Consider the following 26,964-nt stretch of genomic DNA (forward strand, 5'->3'; position numbering starts at 1 on the left):
ACAAGCTCAATATGGTGGAAGGATGTATAAAGGTAAGTGACAAGCTACATCAGGTGGAAGGATTTATGACAAGTGACAGGCTCCATCTGCTGGAAGACTTTATGATGGCAAGTGACAAGCTGCATAAGCTAGAATGATTTATAAAGGCAAGTGACAAGCTTCATCTGTTGGAAGGCTTTAGTTAGGCAAGTTGCATCCAGTGGAAGGCTTTATAATGGCAAGTGACAAGAGGCATCTGCTACAAGACTTTATAATGGGAAGTGACAACCTGCATCCGGTGAATGGCTTTATAATGGCAAATGACAAGCTGCAACCGGTGGAAGACTTTATCATTGCAAGTGAGAAGCTCCATCTGCTGGAAGGCTTTATAATGGCAAGTGGCAAGCTACATTGGGTGGAAGGCTTTGTAAAGGTAAGTTACAAGCTGAATATGGTGGAAGGATGTATAAAGGTAAGTGCCAAACTGCATCTGGTGGAAGACTTTATAATGGCAAGTGACAAGCTGCACCCGATGGATGACTTTATAATGGCAAGTGGCAAGCTGCATCTGGTGGAAGACTTTATAATTGCAAGGGACACGTTACATTGGGTGGAAGGCTTTATAATGGCAAGTGACAAGCTCGTCCGGTGGAAGGTTTTATAATGGCAAGTGAAAAGCTGCAACTAGTGGAAGGCTTTGTAAAGGTAAGTTACATGCTGAATATGCTGGAAGGATGTATAAAGGTAAGTGACAAGCTGCATCTGTTGGAAGACTTTATAATGGCAAGTGACAAGCTACATCAAGTGTAAGGTTTTTTTAATGGCAAGTGACAAGCTGCGACCGGTGGGAGACTTTATAATTGCAAGTGGCAAGTTGCATCCAGTGGAAGGCTTTATAATGGCAAGTGGAAAAAAACAAAAAGAAATACTGCGCTGTGATTATAGTTTTTAAATGTGAAGAGCAGCAAACATTACCGAAAAACTAAAGGTTGATTACAAAGATGAAATGAAAATATGTTGCGCAAAATAATAGGATTTTTATATACAGCTTACCTGTAAAATCCTTTTCTTGAGAGTACATCACGGGACACAGGAGCTTCATTACATAGTGGGTTATATAGGCACCTCTGGTGATTGGACACTGGTTGACTCAATTAAAGAGAATTCCTCCCCTATATAACCCCTCCCATTTGGGAGGCACCTCAGTTTTGTAGCAAAGCAATAAGAAACCACGTAAAACCCAAGAGGGGCGGGAGCCCTGTGTCCCGTGATGTACTCTCAAGAAAAGGATTTTACAGGTAAGCTGTATATAAAAATCCTATTTTCTTGATCATACATCACGGGACACAGGAGCTTCATTACATAGTGGGATGTCCCATAGCAATGCTCAGGTTGAGGGGAGGGAGACACAGATCATAAATCTAGACCGCCAGGGACCTGAGGACCTAAACTGCAGCTTGCAGTACACTGCGCCCGAAGGCGATATCCTCTTACCCTCTGACATCCACCTGATAGAATCTGGTGAATGTATGGACTGATGACCAAGTCGCAGCCTTACAGATCTGAGCCAGGGAGGCCTGGTGATGCACTGCCCAAGAAGCACTTACAGCCCTAGTAGAGTGCGCTTTCACCTGAAAAGGAGGAATCTGCCCCTTTAAGTCATAGGCCTGAGATATAACCTGTCTGATCCACCTTGAGAGAGTGGACCTTGACGCTGCCTGACCCCTTCCAGGGCCTTCTGGCAGAATAAATAAACAGTCAGTTTTTCTTATCTGAGCAGTAGCTTGAAGATAAAGACTGATTGCTCTAACCACATCTAAAGTGTGTAAGGATTCTTCCTCTGAGGACTGAGGATTTGGAAAAAAGGATGGTAGGATTATATCCTGATTCAGGTGGAAACCTGAAACCACCTTAGGTAGAAAGGACCTGTTGGGACGCATAGCCACTCGGTCCTTATGGGTAATTAAATAGGGCTCTTTACAGGAAAGAGCTGCCAATTCTGATACCCTTCTAGCCGTGGATATGGCTACTAGGAAAAACCAGCTTCTTTGTCAAGAGAGCTAAAGAAGCCAGATGCAGAGGTTCAAATGGTTGGGCTTCTAAGGCCGAGAGAACCAAATTCAGATCCCATGGGCATACCGGAGGTTTGACTGGCGGTTTTATCCGCATAGCCCCCTGGATAAAAGCCCGTACTAGGGAATGTGATGCAAGCGGTCTTTGAAAAAAGACCGATAGGGCCGAAATCTGCACCTTGATGGTGCTTATGGCCAAATTCATTTCAAGGCCTGATTGGAGAAAGGCCAAGATTCTGCTAATGACATACCTTCTAGGATGCCATCTCCTGGGTTCACACCAGGAAACATATGTCCTCCAGATCTTGTAATAGATACGCCTGGAGGCCGGCTTTCTGGCATTGACCAGAGTGGAAAGGACTGGCCCCGAAAGACCACGGCCTCTCAAAATGTGGGTCTCAGCAGCCAGACCGTCAAATTCAGACTGCGTAAGCAGGATGGTAAAATGAGAGCAGATCTGGCCGGAGAGGGAGGGTCCATGGCCTGCCCACTGCCAACTTCATGATTTCTGCGAACCATGGTCGCCTGGGCCAAGCCGAGGCCACTAGAAGGACCGACTTCGCCTCCCTCTTGACCCTTCCCAGGAACCGCGATAGCAGCGGGCTCGGGGGGAAGGCATAGATCAGATTGTACTGATCCCAGGGAACCGTCAGAGCATCTGACCCCTGAGCAAGTGCATCTCTTGTCCTTGACACAAAGTTGTCCAGTTTCCTGTTGAATCTGGACGCAAACAGATCCACGTCTGGAGTGCCCCACTTGTAACATATGTCTCGAAACACATTGGGGTGCAGAGCCCATTCTCCTGGGCACAACTGCTGGTGGCTGAGATAATCCGCCTGCCAATTCTCCACTCCTGGGATGAAGACTGCAGAGAGGCACGGAACATGCTCTTCTGCCCAGACAAGTATGCGATTCACCTCCTTTTGGGCCACCAGACTTCTGGTACCGCCCTGGTGATTGATATAAGCCACTGCGGTGGCATTGTCGGACTGAATCCGAACTGGGAAACCTCGCAGTCTGTGAGACCACTCTCTGAGTGCCATGTAAACTGCCCGAATCTCCAAGATATTTATGGACAGCAGACTTTCGGTCGCAGAGCATTTTTCCTGCGAGCATGTTCCCTGCAACACGGCTCCCCAGCCTGTCAGGCTGGCATCCGTTGTGACAATCTTCCATGAGAGGGGAAGAAAAATTTTGCCTTTCAGCAAATTCCTGGTTTGTAACCACCAGACAAGACTTTTGCGTGCCCGAGGGGATAAACGCATAGGAAGATCCAGGGATTGGGGCTTCCTGTTCCAAATCGCAAGGATGCATCTTTGCAGGAGCCTTGAGTGGAACTGGGCGAATGGGACGGCCTCGAATGAGGCGACCATTTTTCCCAATAGTCTCATACATAAGCAAATGGAGGAAGATCTTCTGCCCAAAATCAGGCGCACCAGATCTCCAATGGCCAAGGCCTTTGGCCCTGGAAGGAACACCCTGCCCTGAGCGGTGTCGATAATCAGACCCAGGTAATCCAACCTGGTGGTCGGCTGCAAAGACGACTTTTCTAGGTTTATAATCCAACCTAGGCGCCCTAGATGTTCTAGCGTTCTGGTGACGCTGCGACTCAGGCACATTGTAGTTCTCTCTACGAGAAGCAAGTCGTCTAGGTAAGCCATGACGGCTATGCCCTGAACTCTTAGGTTTGTTAAGAGAGGGTCTAGAATCTTCGTGAAGACTCGGGGGGCCGTAGCTAGGCCGAACGGCAGGGCCACAAATTGAAAATGGCGCTGCTCTACCGCGAACTTCAGAAACTTCTGGTGTGCGGGAAATATTGGAACATGGAGATATGCATCTTTGATATCTATTGATGCCATGAATTCTCCTCCTTGCAGGGAGGAGACCACAGTGCGTATTGACTGCATCCGGAAGGACTGGATATGTAAAAACCAGTTTAAGTCTTTCAGATCCAAGATAGGTCTGACACTTCCGTTTGTTTTTGGAACGGTGAAGAGATTCGAATGTAAACCTGAACCCTGATCTTTCGGGCTCACTTCTACTATCACCCTGGGATAGTAACTGATCTAAGGCCAGGAATAGCGATTTCTGCTTTACCGGATCCTTGGGGATCCTTGACCTTAGAAACAAGAAGGTGGAATCTTCTGAAACTCTAGCTTGTAGCCCAGAGATACTGAAGAGATCACCCATTTGTCCTGAATCTCCTCCCGCCAGGCGCCTGCAAATTGCGGGAGCCTTCCCCCACTCGGCCGAGCGGGGGCACCCCTTACAAGGAGGTCTTGGGGGTCTGCTTGGCAGGCTTTCGCCCCCAAGTCTTTTTTCTGTCCCTGGGCTCGGCCCTTCGGCTTTCTAGCAGCGGAGGGCTGGGAAGGCCGTCGCCACTGTTTAGAGCTTGATGCTTCGGGAGAAAGAGTACGCCTGAATGAAGGACGTTTGCTCTTTTTGACTGGAAGGAGTGTAGACTTACCTCCCGAAATATTTGGACGGATTTATCTAATTCTCCCCATTCTCTACGAGAAGCAAATGTTCCCCTTTAAACGGGAACCCAGTCAAATGCTTTTTGCATGACATCTCAGCAGCCCAATTCTTTAGCCATAGGGTCCTTCGCATGTGAACCAACATGAGGGACAAACGTGATGCTTGTTGAACAGAATCCAAAATCGCATCAGTTATTAAACACAAGATGTGAGGCAATTCTGCATATTTCTCTACTTCCTCACTGGGAAGGAGTTCAAACATCTGTTTAACTTGTTCCGTGAGGAACTGACACAAACCCACGGCTGCAACTGTAGGTTGCACCACAGCGCCGGCCCTGGAAAAGGAGGCTTTTAATAAGGTTTCCAGTCCCTTGTCAGCTGGATCCTTAAATACCTGCGCATTATCCAAAGGACAAGTTAGGTTTTTATTCACACAAAAAACCGCCGCATCGACAGATGGGACCCCCCATTTCTTGGTGAAACTTTCCTCCACAGGATAATGCATAGAAAACCTCTTGGGAGGAGTAAACAGTTTATCGGGATGTCCCCAGTCCTCATACATCATTTTTTCCGTTAAAGGATGAATTGGGAAGGAACAAGCAGTCTGTGGGGCTTTCCTGACTCCCAGGGAAAAGACAGAGGATGTAGCGATTTCAGCAGCAGGCATTCTGAACGTGGTGCGCACCAATTCAGTATAATACTGCACCTGCTTTCTGAGTGCCTGGGAGGAGGGGACTATCTCCTCTACCTCTGACTTATCGGACTGCTCATGATCCCTTATCCAAAGATAGGGATCTCTCCTCATTTTCAGAACAATTATCTGAGAGAGGGATTTCAGCGGAGGGAGGGGATCTACCCCTTTCCTGCTATCTTTTAGGGAAGCAAAAAATAAAATTCATGATCCTCCCTTCAAAACCCTCCAATGTAGCCCTAAGGGAATCTCAGTGATATAAACCAGGGCTGCGACATTAGGAGAGGCTGCAAACCTGACAGGTGCACTGACTCGTTATGAGAGGCTGGCTCCAGTCTTGCAGAGGGGGATGGTAATTCACAGGCACTTTTGGAACCCCTGGACCTAGGCGGTGACTTGCCAGTGCTTTTATTACCTACCCCTGAAATCCTCTTACGAGGAGACATAGTCCTAAGCTACAAAGCAGAGGTACTAGTACAAATGCAATCACTTGTTGTGCTTAAAGTCTCACAATAAATCAATATATGCTTAACTGCACAACCTGATGCTGAGTAGGTGTCTTAAGGTTTGCCTGGATCCAATCCCACACGGATGCTTACAGCCCACAGCTCCTGTGTGTCCAGTTACAGTCCCCTGACGCTCTGGGCTTTTTAAAACGGCCGTTTGGCGCCTGCACTACAGCATTGAGCACACTAAACGTGCACAGCTGGCAACCACACCCCCCCCCTCCTCCGTTAGGCCGGGAGCGCGCCCGGCTCGCGTGCATGCGTCCGCGCGCGTGCACGAGGACCGCGGGATCCGGGGGGGGGAAGGAGAACCCAAAGGGAGCAACGTGGGACCCCTGGACCTGCATGGGACCCCTTTTTACCTTAACTTGTGGCAGGAACTGTAAGGGAGACGTGAGTAGCTGGAGAACCAGGCATTCACTGAGCGTGTTTGTATTGAAAGGCATGTAAGTATGCATCAGGCTGCTCTTACTCCATCTAGTGGTGGAAACCAGGTAAGACATACAACTACTCACAATGAAGAAATCCATTCATATATAAAAAATATATAGGATGACTTCCCTTACCTGTCCCCGCCGCAGGAATTGCTGATCTCAGACCAATTCCAGCCTTCACCCATCACGGCGGGTATTGTTAGCCAACCTTCAGGCGTATCTGGGGTTCTTACGAAAAGATCCTCCTACCTGGGCCTTGTAAAAAGCTCTGCCAGAAACTTACGGGCGCCCTGAGTCAACAGTACCCCAAGTCTGGTTGTCCCAGAGCCCAGTCTTCCAATGGAGAGGACTTACAGGCAGAACCTCGTTTCTTCGGCAGACGAGGCCCGGGTACCATACCATCTTGGGAGTCAAATATCGGCCCGAGGTATGGATCCGGTTTGATGTAGCCCTTCGGCCCTCGCCGGGACCCGCATAGAGCTAAGTTTTACGTGACCATCGACCAGACACTGGCGAAAAAACTGAGGTGCCTCCCAAATGGGAGGGGTTATATAGGGGAGGAATTCTCTTTAATTGGGTCAACCAGTGTCCAATCACCAGAGGTGCCTATATAACCCACTATGTAATGAAGCTCCTGTGTCCCGTGATGTATGATCAAGAAATTTTCTTTTCACCTTTATAATGGCAAATTGACAAGCTGCAACCGGTGGAAGACTTTATAATCGCAAGTGACAAGCTGAATATGGTGGAAGGATGTATAAAGACAAGTGCCAAGCTGCATAGGATGAACGGCTTTATAACAGCAAGTGACAAGCTGCATCTGGTGGAAGGCTTTATAATGGCAAGTGACATGCTACATCTGGTGGAAGGTTTTGTAAAAGTAAGTTACAAGCTACAACCGATGGAAGACTGTATAATGGCAAGTAACAAGCTGCAACCGGTGGAAAACTTTACAATCGCATGTGACAAGCTCCATCTGCTGGAAGGCTTTATAATGGCAAGTGACAAGCTCATTCAGTGGAAGGTTTTATAATGGCAAGTGAAAAGCTGCATCTGCTAGACTAGACTGTTGCTATCTGCAAACTGTGTCTCAGGCACATCAAACGTGGCAAAAATACCAACCATTTGGGTACCACATGCTTAACAATGCATTTAACGTCCAACCACTCAGCCCATTGTCAACACCTAAAAGCCACACAAAAGGGGCCCAAATCTGTTCCTCCTCCTTACCTACTTCAGTCTGCCCCTGTGATACCGAGTCATTACCTTTCAGCAGCCTCTACCCCCTCCTCATCCGTCACCTCCATGCCCTTCTCTGCAGAATTGTCTTATGACCATCAGGTACCCCCTAAGCGTTCAAAGGGCTATTCTATGAGTCAGGCTAAAAGGTGCCATGTAGTGTTTCAGCTGCTGCGTTTAGGGGACAGGAACCACATCGGATTAGAGATTCTTGCAGCTCTGCAGGGACAGGCCCAGAGGTGAAACAAACACAAAAGAGAACAGCTCTAAGTGCAGCAATGTTAAAACATTTTTAATATAGGACAGACAATTTGGAACTCACAAGATCATAGAGATCACAGAGCCTGTAGGAAGGTATAAGAGGTTTAAGAGGTTCATCCACTCCTAGGGGAAGGCGGTAGGCTTGCAGGTGAAGAGGCAGCTGATGTTTCTGGCTGCGCTGGTGGCTTCCAACACTTCCTGGTTCTCAGAATCAGCTCAGGGGCGGCTGGACACGTCACTTCTAGATGAAGAGGGAGTTGGGAGGAGTGCTCGTTCTGAGCATGCATGTTCCTTCATCAGGCAATAGCTGTGGCCATATTTTCAGTGGTTTTTATAGTCAATTTTGCCAGGAAATGTTGATGTGGTGTCATGGCAACCGCTTGCAAAACAGATCTCTAATTTATAGGGTTACGGTGGGAAGGTGCCACTGACACCCAAAGACCAATTTTTATGCACCTGTTACTTCTATCCAAGGTAAAAATGACACCAGAATGTATCCAAAAAAACTCTAATCATGTTCCCAATGCACTACATTGTGACCTCAACATACACACTGGCTCCCCAGCTGTTTGCTGGGAAAATTTCATTTTTTTGGGGCTTTATAAATGCAATTATTGCTGCAGCAGATTCTAGACATGGTACAGATCAGCCACTTTACAGGTAGACTAAGGGGAGCCCCCCAGGCACTATATTGGAAGGATTTTTTCATTCTTATGCTTTCACTTTAAAAATCAAAAAAATCACTGCTCATTTAAAAATTATGTTTTTCACAAACTTTTTTTATTTATACATGTCCCCCATGGCAGGACCCGGACACCTATAACCATTGCATGCCCAATTACTTGCATTTAGGCCTTCAAAATGGGCGCTTTTGATTTTTGACATTTGGGTCCCATTGACTTTAGTGTTGAAAATATATTTATTAGCATTTTCAAAAAAAAACAACATGAGAGGAGCAAAATCAATAGACGGCTATAGGTTCATATATACAAGGAGTCAGCCCGATGGCTTTCGCCATAGCTAGGCTCCTGCTTACTAGCATGGTAAAACCAAGAAGAAAGGCCATCTTCTGGTGTATTAAACAATTCTAATTAACAGTTCTCGTAGTTTACGACATAAGGTAATACTTGTAGGTTGTATTGAGTAAAAGAAAAGAAAAGACTAAGGTAGAGAGAGGAAAGTAGATGGATGGGGGGAAAGGAAATAGAGGAAGGGGGGTAGTGGGGTTAATCAAGAGGAAACATATGAGTATAAGGTAGGGAGGAACAGTGGGGAGGGCTGAAAGGGAGACAAGGAGTACTAAGAGTTGTCCTGTGGGCTTGACAGCTTATTCATTAAGGTGTCAGAGGTGGAGATGCAGAGCCAGACCGACCACAGTGTTGTAAATTTGACAAATGTGTCATTATCAAGGGCTAGCATCTCCTCCAACCTCAAGGTGTCATTCATGGTAGAGACCCAACGTGACAGTAGGGGGGTGATCTTTGTCTTCCAATATGAGGGTATGAGTTGCCTTGCAGAAGACATGAAAAAGCAGGGTAGGTGTTGTTTTTGCGATTTGATTGACCTGGGCAATATAGAAAGGAGGGCAATCTTTGGGGAGGTCGGTACTTTCTTATCATAAATAGAATTGTAGCATTCAAATACCTGAGTCCAGAAAGGGAGGATCCTCTCACAGTCCCACCAGACATGTAGGTAAGTCCCGGCAGAGACATCACACTGCCAGCAGGTGGCCGGAGAAGACGGAAAGATTTTTTGTAGAGTGGCGGGGTCTCTGTACCACCTAGATAAGATCTTATAATTCTTTTCTTGAGAATAACAAGAGATTGTTGATTCATTTGTAAAGTGGAAAGATGTCTGCCATTCCGGTCTGGAGATGTCCTCACCTAGGTCCGCAGACCACATCCTCATGTAACGTGGCTGTTGGTCATGTGTTAGGGCCTGTAACAAACTATATAGGGATGAAAGAAGGTGCCTGGGCATTTCCTGAAGGGAACGCAAATCTTCAAAACTGGTATATGTGTGGTGTATTTTGGAGGAGGAGTGTAGGTGTTTGGTGTACGTAGATATATGTAGGGCAGTAAGCCAGTCACAGGGTCCCTCCCGAGAAACCGGAGTCCCCCGTGAGTGGTGCACAAAAGAGTATGCTTGAGACCATTCAGAGCGTTTGAAGGACCCCAGAGTCGTCTCTCCAACCCCTGTGGAAACACAGGATTGTCGAAAAGAGATGTCAAGGGACCCAATTCAGAAAAAAGAACGGTGTGGAGGCCCCTATTGTACCAAAGGGATGCTAGCGTCAATGGTGAGAGGGAGGGCAGGAGAGCAAAGTCATGTTTGTTTGTTCCTACAACCCCCCCTCTTGCTTATTGTATTACTTTTGTATTATTTTACCCATATACTTACTATATCATATGTTATCATTTGTTACAGTATATCTTCATGATGTATATCGAATACTATAGCATTGGAACGGGGATTTTGCCTATACACTTTTCTCCTCTTTGTCCCCTGGATGCACCTGTCCTGCTGCCGCATTCGTCACTACCTCAGCTCCCGGTTGTACTATGGTTCACCATCCCCCGATATACTTATCCCAATTACTATTTATTATCTTTATTTTTTACCTGTTCTCCACTACTACACTATATTACTGCAGGTAGGAGGGATAGGATCATAGGTGTTGCTCCCTCTCCTTCCTACATCAAATAATTTTTTAATTTTTAAACCATTATTAATTTTTTGCATACAATTTATTTTAGATACTCCCAACCAGCTGCTCCTGATGAGTGGATATAAGTCCATGAAACGCGTCAAGCTTTTTACCCCTGCTGCTATATCACAGTATCCATAGTTCTTATCATGGGTCCTACTAAAGGGCGGAGACATTGATTTATTTATTATGTATTTACTTTTTATTACAATTTGTTCATTATGGTCGTGTCGATTCTGGGTGTACTGCTGCTATTTATGATTCATTATTTATCTTTACATATGATATATCATTTACTGTGTTATTATATTTATTATTACTATTATTATTATATACTGTATGATATAAAATTATGTTTGTGAGATATTATATGAATTACATTTTATTTAATATACTGGTGATTTAATTTAACTATATAGTAATATATTGTATCTGCATCAAGTATTATTTTTTATTATTTACCGATTGATCTCTATTAAATATTTGATGAATTTATTGCTTTATGCCCATTATTGCCACGTCAGAACATTACTTATATCAATGTCTCAGCCAACCCTGAGTGCTGTATTTCATATAAAGTCCCCCTGTCCCCTATGTTCCCCTAGCTTCTCTCCCCCTTGTCCATGTATAGATTAGGGATGGAGACCTTTGTGCTGGATGCCTAAGGTCTCATATAAAGTCCCAACCTTGTTCTCCTTGTATTGCAATGAATTTGGGATGGAAATACACACTCACTTACATTCTGTTACCATATGGATTACTGCATGATATGCATCAAGAGCCATATATATGTTTCAGTTTTTGGTAATATTGGGATGGTTTTCCCTCTTGTGGCTTTTATTTTTGTATACACCAATACCCGGGGGTTTGGTCTGTGTCTACTTCCGGGAGCTGCGATGCGCACCGCGTCATTCCCCACTCCCTCGTCTCCATGACTGCGGGGCTGGGGGCGTTTACTTGCTGTGCGTCGGCGCCACGCCTACACGCCCGCACAATTGTGGTTACCATGCGGAAGTGCTAATTCCATCTTTCACGTACCGTATGGAGAGGGGTTTGGGTGTCTACAAATAGGCGGTATTTCGCCTATGTGTGGCTGCCTCCTCTCCCACAGTGCAGTACTACGTGGCGTTGGTGCTGACTATTGTAGGCTGGCAGGTCAGGTTTTCTCCCTTTTTCCATCACTCATCCAGAGACCTCTAACTATTCATGGTGCCACTTTCACCTCATTTATCCTAATTAATAGGCAAACTCACTCTGGTCTTTTTGGAGCACGTCTTTCCCTCCTCTGGCACATTTGAACTTTCTGTATATCAGAACTTTTTCACTCAAGCACTCCATCACACCATTATTTTCCTTCCTACACCCCCCCTCTTGCTTATTGTATTACTTTTGTATTATTTTACCCATATACTTACTATATCATATGTTATCATTTGTTACAGTATATCTTCATGATGTATATCGAATACTATAGCATTGGAACGGGGATTTTGCCTATACACTTTTCTCCTCTTTGTCCCCTGGATGCACCTGTCCTGCTGCCGCATTCGTCACTACCTCAGGTCCCGGTTGTACTATGGTTCACCATCCCCCGATATACTTATCCCAATTACTATTTATTATCTTTATTTTTTACCTGTTCTCCACTACTACACTATATTACTGCAGGTAGGAGGGATAGGATCATAGGTGTTGCTCCCTCTCCTTCCTACATCAAATAATTTTTTAATTTTTAAATCATTATTAATTTTTTGCATACAATTTATTTTAGATACTCCCAACCAGCTGCTCCTGATGAGTGGATATAAGTCCACGAAACGCGTCAAGCTTTTTACCCCTGCTGCTATATCACAGTATCCATAGTTCTTATCATGGGTCCTACTAAAGGGCGGAGACATTGATTTATTTATTATGTATTTACTTTTTATTACAATTTGTTCATTATGGTCGTGTCGATTCTGGGTGTACTGCTGCTATTAATGATTCATTATTTATCTTTACATATGATATATCATTTACTGTGTTATTATATTTATTATTACTATTATTATTATTATATACTGTATGATATAAAATTATGTTTGTGAGATATTATATGAATTACATTTTATTTAATATACTGGTGATTTAATTTAACTATATAGTAATATATTGTATCTGCATCAAGTATTATTTTTTTATTATTTACTAATTGATCCCTATTAAATATTTGATGAATTTATTGCTTTATGCCCGTTATTGCCACGTCAGAACATTACTTATATCAATGTCTCAGCCAACCCTGAGTGATGTATTTCATATAAAGTCCCCCTGTCCCCTATGTTCCCCTAGCTTCTCTCCCCCTTGTCAAAGTCATGTTTGTAACCCCAGAGAAGGGCCCGGAGGTCAACAGGGGAAATGTCTTGCTCTATTGATACCGAAGCCTTCAGGAATGGGCAAGGGAACCACTCCAGGACACATGCCATATGGACAGCTTTGTAATATATCTCAAAATCGGGAAGACATGCCCCACCCTGCATCTTCGGGAGAGTGAGTAGGTTGAACTTAACTCTTGGGAGCCCCCGATTCCACAAGAATCTAATGGCTAGGGATCATAAGGAGGTGAAGAATGGATATGGGAATCGTTTGGAAGAGGTGTAAGAGTTTGGGTAAGGTGTCCATTTTTAGAGTATTAATCCTCCCAAACCACGGCAAGGAGGATCCTCCCCATTCCGCTAGGTCTTTCCGTATGCGAGAAAGTAAGAGCACATAGTTTAGGGGGGATAAGTTGGTTAGGTTGGAGGGGATAATGACTCCAAGATATGAAATCCCCCTTTGTTTGCCAATGAAATGAGACATTGGATTTCAGTAGGGATAAGTAAGGGATATATTAAGAGCTTCCATTTTCACTATATTAAGTTTGAAATTACTAAAAGTGCAGAATCGAGGGAATTCCACAAGTAGGGATGGTAGTGAGGTATGTGGATTCTGAATATAAACTAGAAGGTCGTCGGCATAGAGGGATAGCTTGTAATGGGCAGAAGGCGTTTGTATGCCGTGAATGGAGGCGTATGGGGCAGGCAAGGTGTTCAATGATAATAACAAAGAGGAGGGGGGAAAGGGGGCAGCCCTGTCTTGTGCCATTTGAAATATCAAAAGGTTCCGCCATAGTACCGTTTACTAAAACAGTGGCCGAGGGTTGGGAGTACAAAGACATTACTTTGGTAATAAAGGATGACCAAAGGCCAAGTTGTTCAAGGGACAGCTGCAGGAATCTCCAGCTGACCCTATCAAAAGCCTTCTCAGCGTCAAAGGATAGAAGGCAAGCCCTCAGGCCTTTGCGCTGTATCAGGGATATGAGATTAATTGTTTTGGTGGTATTGTACCTCGCCTCCCAGCCAGGGACAAACCCCACCTGGTCGTTATGTATCACTCTCGGGAGCAGGGGGGACAAACGGGTGGCTAGTACTTTTGCAAACAGCTTAAGATCTATGTTAAGTAGGGATGAGCTTAGTGTTCGAGTTGAACGCACGTTTGACTCGAACACCAGCTGTTCGCCCGTTCGGCGAAGCCAGAACTCTGTGGGCCGTTTGCGCCAAATTTGCGTGCCACTCATGGCCCACAATGCACTGCGCCATCGCAGTGCATTGCTGGCTCATGATTGGCCAAGCATTCACTGTGACCCCGCATGCTTGGCCAATCACAGCGTCGGCAGCGAGGAGAGCCACGATTGGCCACAGGAAGGATGCCTGTGGCCAATTATAGCTCAGGCTGTTTAGTACACGCCCCACACTATATAAGGCCGCCAGCATGGCAGCCTTGTGTAGTGTTCCGGCATCTGCAGGAGTTAGTGGGTGTTGTGTGCTTTCAGCGCAGTATACACCTGTATCTACCTATATTGCTGTTCTCTAATTGAGCCATCTGCAGGAGTTAGTTGGTGTTGTGTGTTTCCAGCACAGTATACACCTGTATCTACCTATATTGCTTGTCACGGTCAGGAGTGAGGCCGAAATGCTGAGAGGGCTCCCGTTGCGGCCGAGCGCAGCACAACCCTGAAGTTGACACAGGGATGCAGTGCCCACAGTAGCACAGGTTGCCAGGTAGCAGCAGCAGAGGTCAGGTACCGGGTAAGCAAGCCTCGAGGGGCAACTGTGCTAGGAAGTCCGATAGTAGGCAGCGGAAGTCCAGAGAGTGGTCAAGACAGGCCGGGATCAGGTGCAGGAAGCAGATCAGGAACGTCGGGTACAAGCCAGGAGTCAGAGCCAGGAGAATAACAGGAGCAGGTCAAGCAAGCCGGGTCGGTACACAGGAGGTCGGTTAACAGGAAACACGGGTACAGGTTCACAGGAGAGCTGACGATAATCCAGCGATGCGGGACTGTCAGGCGAACGTTTAAATAGGCGAGATGACCGGGTCACGCCGTGAGCGCGTCGGGGCGATCGTACGGCTACGTCGAGTACGTTGTGTATTCATAGCATCACCGCGTATGCCCGCCCGGTTAGACGTAGCGTCGGTCGTTCGTCTTGAAACTACTTTGCGCTTACGTAAGCGCCGACGCGCGCTAACACGAACGTACCTCGTGAGATTGCGGCTATTTCCCTGACATTGCTGTTCTCTAATTGAGCCATCTGCAGGAGTTAGTGGGTGTTGTGTGCCTCCAGCGCAGTATACAGCTGTAGATACCTATATTGCTGTTCTCTAATTGAGCCATCTGCGGAGTTAGTGGGTGTTGTGTGCTTCCAGCGCAGTATACACCTGTATCTACCTATATTGCTGTTCTCTAATTGAGCCATCTGCAGGAGTTAGTGGGTGTTGTGTGCTTCCAGCGCAGTATACACCTGTAGCTATCTATATTGCTGTTCTCTAACTGAGCCATCTGCAGGAGTTAGTGGGTGTTGTGTGCTTCCAGCACAGTATACACCTGTATCTACCTATATTGCTGTTCTCTAATTGAGCCATCTGCAGGAGTTAGTGGGGGTTGTGTGCTTCCAACAAAGTATACACCTATATCTACCTATATTGCTGTTCTCTATTTGAGCCATCTGCAGGAGTTAGTTGATATTGTGTGCCTCCAGCGCAGTATACACCTGTAGCTACCTATATTGCTGTTCTCTAATTGAGCCATCTGCAGTAGTTAGTGGGTGTTGTGTGCTTCCAGTGCAGTATACACCTGTATCTACCCTTTATTGCTGGTGTTCTCTAATACAGCCACCTGCAGGAGTTAGTGGGTGTTGTGTGCCTCCAGCACAGCACAATATGCACCTGTATCTACCCTTTTTTTGCTAGTGTTCTATAATAAAGGCATCTGCAGGAGTTAGTGGGTGTTTTGTGCCTCCTGCACAGCACAGTATACACCGGTATCTACCCTTTAATGCTGGTGTTCTATAATAAAGACATCTGCAGGAGTTAGTGGGTGTTGTGTGCCTCCAGCACAGCACAATATACACCTGTATCTACCCTTTATTGCTGGTGTTCTTTAATACGCCATCTGCAGGAGATAGTGGGTGTTGTGTGCCTCCAGCGCAGTATACACCTGTATCTACCCTTTATTGCTGTTCTCAAATAGAGCCATCTGCAGGAGTTAGTGGGTGCTGTGTGCCTCCAGCACAGCACACTATACACCTGTATCTACCCTTTATTGCTGGTGTTCTCTAATACAGCCATCTGCAGGAGTTAGTGGGTTTTGTGTGCCTCCAGCACAGCACAGTATACACCTGTATCTACCCTTTAATTGCTGGTGTTCTCTAATAGAGCCATCTGCAGGAGTTAGTGGGTGTTGTGTGCCTCCAGCACAGCACAATATACATCTGTATCTACCCTTTATTGCTGGTGTTCTATCATACAGGCATCTGCAGGAGTTAGTGGGTGTTGTGGGCCTCCAGCACAATACACACTACCCATTTGCTGGTTTTCCCATCTCTCTGCAGGCCATTATCATGTCTGGAAGGCCAACAAGGAGAGGCAGACAGGCACGAGCCAATAAAAGAGGGCAAGCAGTCTAGAGACAACAGTGCTGGCCGTGGACGCGGTGCATCATCATCAGCACATGGAAATGGGACACGCTTCTCCTTATTTTCGGCAGCTGGACATGTTGAGCCGCATCATGATGAAGACTTGGTAGAGTGGATGACCAAGATCCTCCTCATCCTCTCTCACCCAGGCTCATGGTACTAGCAAAGCAGCTGCCAACACATCCTCTTCCCTTGTCTCAATGTCATCATCAGTCACTCCTTCCCTAGACCCACCATATCCTCCTGAGGAGTCCCCCAAACTGTTTGAGCACAGTGTTGGGTACATGCTCCAGAAGGATGCCCAGTGTTTTGTAGGCTCTGATGATGATACTCAGCTAGAGGAAGGCAGTAGCATGAGCGCAGAGAGAGGGGATGCTCAAGAAGGACAGCAATCTGGCAGTCATGTTCCACCAGCTGCAGCATACAGCCAGGTTTGTTCCAGTGATGGGAAGTAGGTTATGGGCCAGTTCACACCACGTGCCATTCAGTGCGTTTTTTTCTGCATCAACAATACATGGATAGTAGGTTATATGGTTTTCGATAGTGCAGTCAGTTCCAGTGTGCTTCAGTTCCAGAAAAATTTGTAGAACAGGCTGCTTTTTTTTTCTGCTCTGAACTGTACTGGAACGTGGTAAAACGCATCAAAAACGTATCGGAATGCACCTAACTGCACCAAAAATGCACTGAAACAGACATGCCCTTATTTATAGCCAGTTCACACCAGATGCAGCTCTGTTCAGTTCCGTGCGCTTTTTTTCTGCAATAAAAATGTATGCACAGTATTTTCCATCTATTCCAATGGCTCTAGTTCACACCATGCAGTCAGTTTCCGGTCAGTTTCTGCACTGAAAACTGGTTGCATGGTGTGAACTAGAGCCATTGGAATACAGGGAAAACACTGGGCATGCATTTTAAAGTGAAGAAAAAAGAGGGGGTAAAAATGCACTGGAATGCTTAAAAAATGAGCATACAGAAAAGGATCCGGAATGCATCCAGAATTAATTTCTATGGCGTGAGCTGCCCCTTAATGGTTTTCAATGGCGTAGTTCACACCAGGGCTTGCAGTTCCAGTGCTTTCTAGGAAAAAAAAAAGTAGAACATGCACTGGACTGTACTGGAACCCTGTAAAACGCATCAAAAATGCACTGAAATTACATGTGTTCTTAGGTTAAGAAAAAAAGAGGAGGAAAAAATGCACAGGACTGCATCAAAAACACACTAAAAACGCATCAAAAATGCACCGGAAAAGCACATGCAGAAAAGCATCTGGAACGCACACTGGCCCTTAATCTTAAATAATAGATAATCTTAGATAATAGAACTATTTTCCTCACAAACATTACCCAGTTAAACCAGAAATCCTCTGAGTCTTTATGTCCTGATAGGGATGTATTCCCAAGCCACCAACGTATTATTTAATCCACAGTCAGAAACAAACAGTTTTACATTAAAAGAACTGGCTCTGTGCCCTTCTGTCTGTATTTTTTGAGGCACTGAGAAATATTAATCGTACAGATCATTTATTTGGCTTCGCCTTATCCACGGCTAAACCACGAGAGGAAGACTTTCAGTCATAAGACTGTCATGAAATCATACATCTGGGCTTGATGAATTTTTTCTCAGTTGAATCCTCCTACCCCGGGTAAATCATCAATCGTACAAAGTAAACCTCCGATTAAAAATTATACAGGAGCTGCCACAGCTAAATTCCTTCTAAAAATGTTACCATTCAACCACTATCTTTATTGCTTTAATAAGAAATACAGAAATCTTTGTACACTCTGCAACAATTTTCTTTCATGAAAGATTTCCTGTAAATTGTAAATCTAAATAAAATAATAATAATAAAAAAAAAAAAAATAAAAATATATATATATATATATATATATATATATATATATATATATATATATATATATATAGACACACACACATATATATATACACACACACACACACACACATTTACCCCCTTCCTGCCCAGGCCAATTTTTAGCTTTCAGGGCTCTCACACTTTGAATGCAACAATGTACCCAAATTATTATCATTTTGTTCACACAAATATAGCTTTCTTTAGTGGTATTTTTTATTTTTTTGCTAAATAAATGAAAAGAGACCAAAAAGAAAAAAATACATATATATATTTTTTGTTTCTGTTATAACATTTTGCAAATAAATAATCTTTCTTTGTTAATTTAGGCCAAAATGTATTCTACTACATTTCTTTAGTGAAAATAACCCAAATCAGTATATACAGTTTTGCTCATAAGTTTACATACCCTGGCATAATTTATGAAATTTCTCAACCATTTTTCAAAGAATAGGAATGATAACAATTTAAATCATAAAAACAACAGAAACGACCCAAATTACCCAGATCAAAAGTTTACATACCCCAGTTCTTAATACCTTTAACATCAAAGACAGCTTGAAGTCTTTTGTGGTATTTGTGGATGAGGCTCTTTATCTTCTCAGATGGTAAAGCTGCCCATTCCTCTTGGCAAAAAGCCTCCAGATCTTGGGCTGTCTTGCATGAACGGCACATTTGAGATCTCCCCAGAGTGGCTCAATGATATTGAGGTCAGGAGACTGAGGTGGCCACTCCAGAACCTTCACTTTAATCTGCTGTAGCCATTGACCGGTCGACTTGGCCTTGTGTTTTGGAACATTGTCATGTTGGAATGTCCAATTATGTCCCATGTGCAGCTTCCTGGCTGATGAATGCAAATGTTCCTCCAGTATTTTTTGGTAACATACTGCATTCATGTAGCCATCAATTTTGACCAAATTTCCTGTGCCTTTGTAGCTCATGCATTCCCAAAATATTAGTGATCCACTTTTCATCATAGGCCTTGTTGACTCCTCTACAAATGTAGTGTTTATGGTTGTGGCCAAAAAGCTCAATTTTGGTCTCATCACTCCAAATGACTTGAGGTTTGAGTCTTGTCTCTGTGGTGTTTGGCATATTGTAAACGGGATACTTTGTGGCATTTGCGTAGTAATGGCTTTCTTATGGCAACTCAACCATGCAGCCCATCTTTCTTCAAGTGCCTCCTTATTGTACATCTTGAAACAGCCACACCACATGTTTTTACAGAGTCCTGTATTTCACCTGAAGTTATTTGGGGGGTTTTTCTTTGCATCCGGAACAATTTTCCTGGCAGTTGTGGTTGAAATTTTAGTTGGTCTACCTGACCGTGGTTTGGTTTCAACAGAACCCTTCATTTTCCACTTCTTGGTTAGCGTTTGAACACGACATTCTCAATTCCTTGGATATCTTTTTATATCCCTTTCCTGTTTTATACAGTTCAACTACCTTTTCCTGCAGATGCTTTGACAATTATTTTGCTCCCATGACTCAGAATCCAGAAACGTCAGTGCAGCACTGGATGAAAGATGCAAGGGTCTGTCAGGAGTCCAGAAACTCACTGACCTTTTATACGCACACACTAATTACAAGCAAACAGATCACAGGTGAGGATGGTTACATTTAATAGCCATTCAAACCCCTTTGTGTCAACTTGTGTGCATGTTATCAGGCCAAAATCACCAGGGTATGTAAACTTTTGATCAGGGTCCTTTGGTTAGTTCCTGTTGTCATTATGATTTAAAAAGAGTAAACACAGTTGATTGATAATAAATGGCTTCAGCCAAACACGAACCATGAGTGAAATAAATGTTTTTGTGCTATCATTCATATTCTCCGAAAAACAGCCAAGAAATAATTTTGCCAGGGTATGTAAACTTATGAGCACAACTGCATTATTTAATCTGTAGGGAAGTTATCCAGCCCTCAAACTATGGTATGAGTATACAGTGCCTTGAAAAAGTATTCATACCCTTGAAATTCTCCACATTTTGTCATGTTACAACCAAAAATGTAAATGTATTTTCTTGGGATTTTATGTGATAGACCAACACAAAGTGGAACATAATTGTGACGTGGAAGGAAAATGATAAATTGTTTTCATTTTTCTTTACAAATAAATATGTGAAAAGTGTGGCATTTGTATTCATTCCCCTTTACTTCAATACCCCTAAGATCTAGTGGAACCAATTGCCTTCAAAAGTCAACAAATTAGTAAATAAAATCCACGTGTAATTTAATCTCAGCATAAATACAGCTGTTCTGTGAAGCCCTCAGAGGTTTGTTAGGGAACCTTAGTGAACAAACAGCATCATGAAGGCCAAGGAACACACCAGACAGGTCAGGGATAATGTTTTGGAGAAGTTTAAAACAGGGTTAGGTTATAAAACATATCCCGAGCTTTGAACATCTCACTGAGCTCTGTTCAATCCATCATCCGAAAATGGAAAGAGTACGGCACAACCGCAAACCTACCAAGACATGGCCGCCCACCTAAACTGACAGGCCGGGCAAGGAGATCATTCATCAGAGAAGCAGCCAAGAGGTCCATGAGATCCACAGCTCAGGGGGGAGAATCTGTCCACAGGACAACTATTAGTCGTGCCCTCCACAAATCTGCCCTTTATGGAAGAGTGACAAGAAGAAAGCCATTGACTGGTGACATTACGTAGAAAAAAAAAATTCACAATTTTTTTTTTTCTTTAACACATGTTGACCAGAGCAATATAATGTTACCATACTACTCTGTGGAAGCGATCAGAATTTTTTCTTACACATTATGTTTGCATATATCTGCAGCAATGAATTTCATTGCTATATGCAAGCATTTTATTGAATGATTTAGTTTGTTTGTTGTGATTAGCTGGCTAATCACATGGCACAGATGGGCCATAAATGGGTCTGTGCCATGGGATCACCATGACCAATCACAGCTAGCAACACAATTGTATACAATGGATGGCTTGACAGGAAGCCATCAATTATTTACAGCTATCATGTGACCTGCTTTGATTGGTTACAGCAGCCACATGGTACCCACAGCGGGCCGGTACAGTGATTAGTCATCACCCGGTGGACCCACCCAGTGAAAGAACGTGCTGCTGCGTGGGCCCACGGCGGAGCACAGGGTGCGATCTCAGAAGATGTCATATGACGTCCACCCGGTTCAGGCATCATCTGCCCGGGAACAGGTTAAAGTGATATTAAACCCAAAACGAAAAGTGTAATATATTGCAGCTTACCAATCATTAGATGTGGTGGCTGCATTCATTTTCTTTTTTAGGCTTTTTCTCCCCCTCTGTTTTTATCTGGTGATGTGAGCAGTAACAAACCGCCTGTATTAGAGCTCCCCTACTCTGGAGCAACAGAGGCACCTTTGGACAGCAACATTGTCAGTCCGGGGGGGGGGATTTTTTAGATGTACGATCATATTTAAATACACTAACAAATTGAAGCCAGACTCCTTTGGAGATAAAGGGTTTTACATAAATAAAAACAGCTGATTGTTGTAACCCTCCTGGGCCGTGGTTTGCCTCAATCCTCTAACTGCTAGATCTGCAGGAAAGCTTGTTCTGCTGAAAAACAACAGACTTACAAAGAAATCATTAGTGATGTAACATATTTCATTATATCAAGATTATTCAGGAAATCTTTATTTCGTTTTTTCATAATCTTAAATATTGCAAAATATTTGAATGTCTTAATCAATAATGTCTTACCTCACGATCAATTCTATAATTGTAAGCACATATGAGTATTCTGAATTGTACAATACTCAACATTAATTTATTAAACTCAATTTCTTTGAACTTAATAAAGTATTTTTGACAAGAAAAAAGAACAGACTTACTGGTCGGGTCACCAAATAAAAGAAAGAAGGCCTAAAAAAGAAAAGTAATGCAGCCATCACATCTAAGAATTGGTAAGCTGCAATATAAAAAAGTGTTTCCTTTTGGGCTTATTACTGCTTTAAGATTGATGGATATATAAATAGTTTGGTCTTTTGTTGGACATTTTTTAGTTTCAATATTATGCCCGTGTGTGTCCCAGCAGACAGCACTGCGGGACAGGAAACAGCATAGACTCCCGTGGGAGTCTATGCCCGGAAGAGGGTGCAAATACCTGTCTTAGACGAGGGTGCAAATACCTGTCTTAGGAGGAGGGAGGGTTCCAATGAGCAGAAGTTCCACTTTAGGGTGGAACCCCACTTTAAAGACTAGCTACTATTATATATACCATCCTTTCTCAACCAGGGTTCCTTCAGAGGTTGCTAGGGGTTCCTTGAGCAATGAGCAGTCTCTTCCTTTCAGTTAAGTAATCACCGTTAACAATGATCCTTTCCTAGTTGCCATCTTCCCAGTTTCCATCACACTAATGTACCATGAGCTGTAGATATTATATATATTAGTGGGGTTCCCTTGGACCAGAAAATATTATCAAGGATTCCTCCATTTTGAAAAGGTTGGGGAGAACTAATCTATACCATGATCTGGAAGAACCTTCAAAGCAGTGGCGGCTGGCGCTTTTTTCTTTTGGGGGGCAGCAAACAACTACCCCCCCTGGTGGGACGGTGGCGACCCCCCCTTGGGGAGGATGGTTGGGATATCAAAGCCCCGCACTTACCCCATCTAGGAAGCAGGAAGGCAGCGTGTCTGGCAAGCGGCAGCTTTCTTTCTTCCTCCTGTGTATTATGGCGGCTTCTGCTGTGTATCTCCCTCCTCTTCCTCCTTCTCCTCCTCCTAGGAGTCCAATAGGAACACCTGACCTTTCAGCCAATCAGGAACGGTATCAGACCCTCGCTTTTTGATTGGTGGAGATGCAATACAGTGTTAGAATAGTTAATATTCATTCGCTATTCTAACGCACATGGGTAGGCTTCAAGTGCAATGCTTTTGTGACCAGTGTCCACCCTATTTTTAAGCCTATTAGTACCTCTGGCTCTAATCAGGTGCTTAAACCCCCCCCCCCCCCCGCTGCTGTAATTCATGCGCCCAGTGTCCTGAAAGTGGTTGTAAACCCTTACAAACCACTTTGACCTACAGGTAAGCCTAGATTAAGGCTTACCTGTAGGTCCAAGAAATATCTCCCAAACCTATACGGTTTAGGAGATATTTGCCCGAAGACGGGCACCGTTGTCTACGGTGCATGCGCCGTAGACAGCGGCGAGCAGGTGCACTGAGCACGGCATCCTCAATGACGAAGATGCCGTGCAATGCTGCGCGTCTCGGCTCCCGTGTGCATGCGCGGGAGTGACGTAATCGCGGCTTCGCTGAATTACAGCGGCGGAGCTGCGAAACCCCACGAGAAGATGGATGCGCCGGACTACAGGGGACAGCGGTGACATCGCTGGCTCCTGTGTCAGGTAAGTGACACATAATGGAATACTATGCGATGCATAGTAGTCCATTATGCATTGCCTTTGCAGGGAATGAAAGAGGAAGTAAACTCATCAGGGTTTACTTCCTCTTGAAAGGGGCTAGACGCATGACTAGGTGGTGGCAGCGGGGATGGAAAGGGGAGGCAGTGCCCCTATGCCCCCTAATAGATGGGCCACCCCTGCTTCAAAGATAACATAGTTGTCAGTGGCGTATCTAATATTACGTTTGTTAAAATACTTACTGTTTACTTACAATATATGTTCCAGATCAAAAACAAAGCGAAGGAGATGATGAATCAGACAAGTTGGAACTATTTCATCATTCAAGGGATTTCTGATGTGCCAGAACACCAAATTGTCACCTTTATTTTTATTCTTCTCACTTATCTCCTTGCTCTTGGTGGAAACCTGCTCATTCTTCTCTTGGTGTACATGAACCCTCATCTTCACATTCCCATGTACATTTTCCTTTGTAACTTAGCTATCTTGGATGTGTCATGTTCTACAGTTACGCAGCACAATCTTCTTGCCATGTTTGTAACAGGGAATAAAAAGATTTCTTTCTATTCTTGTATGTCTCAGATTTACTTCTTTTCATCACTCACTGCTACCGAGCTGTTCCTACTGACAGTGATGAGTTATGATCGATATATAGCCATCTGCCAACCCTTACATTATGTGACGGTCATGAACTCTGAAAGTTGTTCCGCGTTGTTCTTGGTGAGCTGGCTGATGGGATTTATTGCAATTGTTCCATACATTGTATTGTTGTTACGGATTTCTTGCTATAAGTGCAATGTTATCAATCACTTCTTCTGCGATATGAAACCAGTTATGGAACTGTCCTGCAGTGACACGTTTGAACTGGAAGTCTTGATTTTCACGGAAGGTATATTCCTTTTAAGCCTAACCCCATTTGTTCTTACCTTTATCTCTTATGTTTTCATTATTGTTACGATAATGAGAATCCCTACCAACTCAGGTAGACGTAAAGCATTCTACACTTGCTCGTCACACCTGATGGTGGTCACTCTTCTTTATGGGACTCTTTTCTGCCAGTACCTTAGGCCAGCTTCAACTGACAATATAAAATCCAATAAAGTGTTCTCGCTTTTCAACACAGCTATTGTTCCTGTATTAAACCCCATGATATACAGCCTAAAGAATGAAGATGTCAAATTAGCCATAAAAGGAATAATGACATGTTTTAAGACAAGTGTAATAAAAAATGAATAACATTAATAAAAAAGTAAATGTTACAACTTGTTTATACTTGGAATGAAGTAATTATTAAAAAATATGATTGTTTAGGATTCCTAACGAGATTGCCCCCCCCCCTTCCTCAGCCCATTACCGGGCCCTTTGGGTCTGGTATGGATATTAAGGGGAACCCCGCACCAAAATGTAAAAAAAAAAAGGCGTGGGGCCCCCAGGCCCTATATACTCTGAACAGCAGTATACAAGCAGTCCCTGGGTTACAAACAAGATAGGAATTGTAGGTTTGTTCTTAAATTGAATCTGTTTGTAATTTGAAACAGGTACATTTTTTAAGTATAGCTCCAGCCAAAAAATCTATTTTTCAACTTTTTGGATAATATAGGGAAGGGTTATCACCCCTGTAACTTTTGTTTTTCTGTCTGTGCCCCTGTTCAGAAGATTTCACCTCACTTTCATTCCCAATGACAATTGGATTTTGAAAATTTTGGGTTATTAGGGAAACAAGGATTAGGTATAAAGCATCAGTGGAGACACTTTTTTCCCCATATTAACTCTTACAGGAGAGAATTTCCCTTCCTAGGGGTAGATTTCCTCTCACTTACTGTTGTCTCCCTCCGTTTGTAAGTAGGAGTCATTTGTAAGTCGGATGTTCGAAAACAGGGGACCGCCTGTATGTACTGTACGGCCTGCCCTATATAATATATATGTGGAAAATTGGGCCTTAGGTGTTGGTGGTACTAGAACACTGTAAGCCCTTACAGTTACTCTTGGTGGGTGCTGGAATGAGCCCTGCTGTGAAATATTATATCAAGAATTGTAATTACATGCCCCTGTTAAACAGGGGCTGAAAAATTGGGCCTTTGGTGGTGTCACAACACTGTAAGCCCTCAGAGTTACTCTTGGTGGGCGCAGGAATGGGCCCTGCTGTGAAATATTATATAAAGAATTGTAATTACATGCCACTGTTAAACAGGGGCATAAAAATTGGGCCTTTGATGGTGGTGGGGCCACAACATTGTAAGCCCTTACATTTACTCTTGGTGGGAGCAGGAACAGGCCCTGCTGTGAAATGTTAGAATAAACATTGTAATTACACGCTCCTGTTAAACATGGGCAGAAACATTGGGGCTTAGGCAGTGGTGGTGGTGCCATAACACACTAACTTATTACAGATTCTCTTGTTGAGCGCAGGAATGAGCCCTGCTGTGAAATATTAGAGCAAAAATAGTAATTACATGCCCCTGTTAAACAGGGGCAGAAAAATTTGGCTTTAGGAGGTGGTGGTGGTGTTGGCAGTGGTGGCACAACACTATAAATCCTCACAGATACTCTTGTTGAGCGCAGAAATGGGCTCTGGTGTGAAATATTATAACAAAAATTGTAATTACTCGCCCCTGTTAAACAGGGTCAGAAAAATTTGGCCTTAGGCAGTGGTGGTGGTGCCACAACACGGCAACCCGTCACAAATACTCTTGTTGAGTACAGGAACAAATCCTGCTGTGAAATATTTGATACAAAAATTTAATTACACACCCCTGTTAAACATTGGCAGAGAAATTGTGCCCTAGGCAGTGGTGGTGGTGCCCTGAACCTAAAATATTCTTAGAAGCTATCATCATGAAGATTGAGGAGGAATAGGATAGTCACTAAGCATAATAGGATAGTCACTCAGCATAGGCAGTCTTCAAGGGATCCTACATCCATAGAAAAATCAATTGGTTACATCAGCATCAGGTGGTAGTTGGTGATCAAAGACTGATTCATTTTTATGAATGTGAGTCCATCAACAGAGTCTGTGGACAGGTGCTCTCTTCGATCGGTTACAAAGCCTCCAGTAGCACTGAATGTGCATTCAGAAAGAACACTGGATGCTGGACAGGCCAGTAGCATATTGAGCACGCTCTGGCCAGTGGTCTATCCTCAAGGCCCAGTAACCCAGTGGATGTTCTGTTGGAAAGGTCTCCAAGTCTGATATTGCCCCTAGATATTTCTGCACCATGTAATTCAGACGCTGGCGCTGGTTGCTGGAACCGATCAGACCTTGGCGCTGAGAACTGAAGAATTGTCTGAAGACATTAGAAAAAGAAAGGGTTCCCCTAGGTGGACTTTATAGGCAACACATTGTTTGAATAGAGTAATATCAAAG

The 26,964-nt window shown here is 44.0% G+C and overlaps 1 protein-coding gene across 1 annotated transcript; it reads left to right on the plus strand.

Moving 5' to 3' along the window:
* The first annotated feature begins 214 nt into the window (after positions 1-214).
* Positions 215-24,836, plus strand: LOC143987787 (olfactory receptor 6C1-like). Its single transcript, XM_077486809.1, has 2 exons — positions 215-412; positions 23,868-24,836. The coding sequence occupies exons 1-2, from the start codon at positions 215-217 to the stop codon at positions 24,834-24,836; spliced, it is 1,167 nt and encodes a 388-aa protein (XP_077342935.1).
* The last annotated feature ends 2,128 nt before the right edge of the window (positions 24,837-26,964 follow it).

The sequence above is a fragment of the Lithobates pipiens genome, unplaced genomic scaffold (genome assembly GCF_037356315.1).
Source record: "Lithobates pipiens isolate NorthernLeopardFrog02 unplaced genomic scaffold, aLitPip1_a1.2 Scaffold_1, whole genome shotgun sequence".
Lineage (NCBI taxonomy): Eukaryota > Metazoa > Chordata > Amphibia > Anura > Ranidae > Lithobates > Lithobates pipiens.

Coding starts and splice junctions, on each gene's coding strand:
- LOC143987787 (XM_077486809.1), top strand. CDS start 215: ATGGCAAGTGACAAGAGGCATCTGCTACAAGACTTTATAATGGGAAGT. Junction 413..23,867: donor GGGTGGAAGGCTTTGTAAAG/GTAAGTTACAAG, acceptor TATATGTTCCAG/ATCAAAAACAAAGCGAAGGA.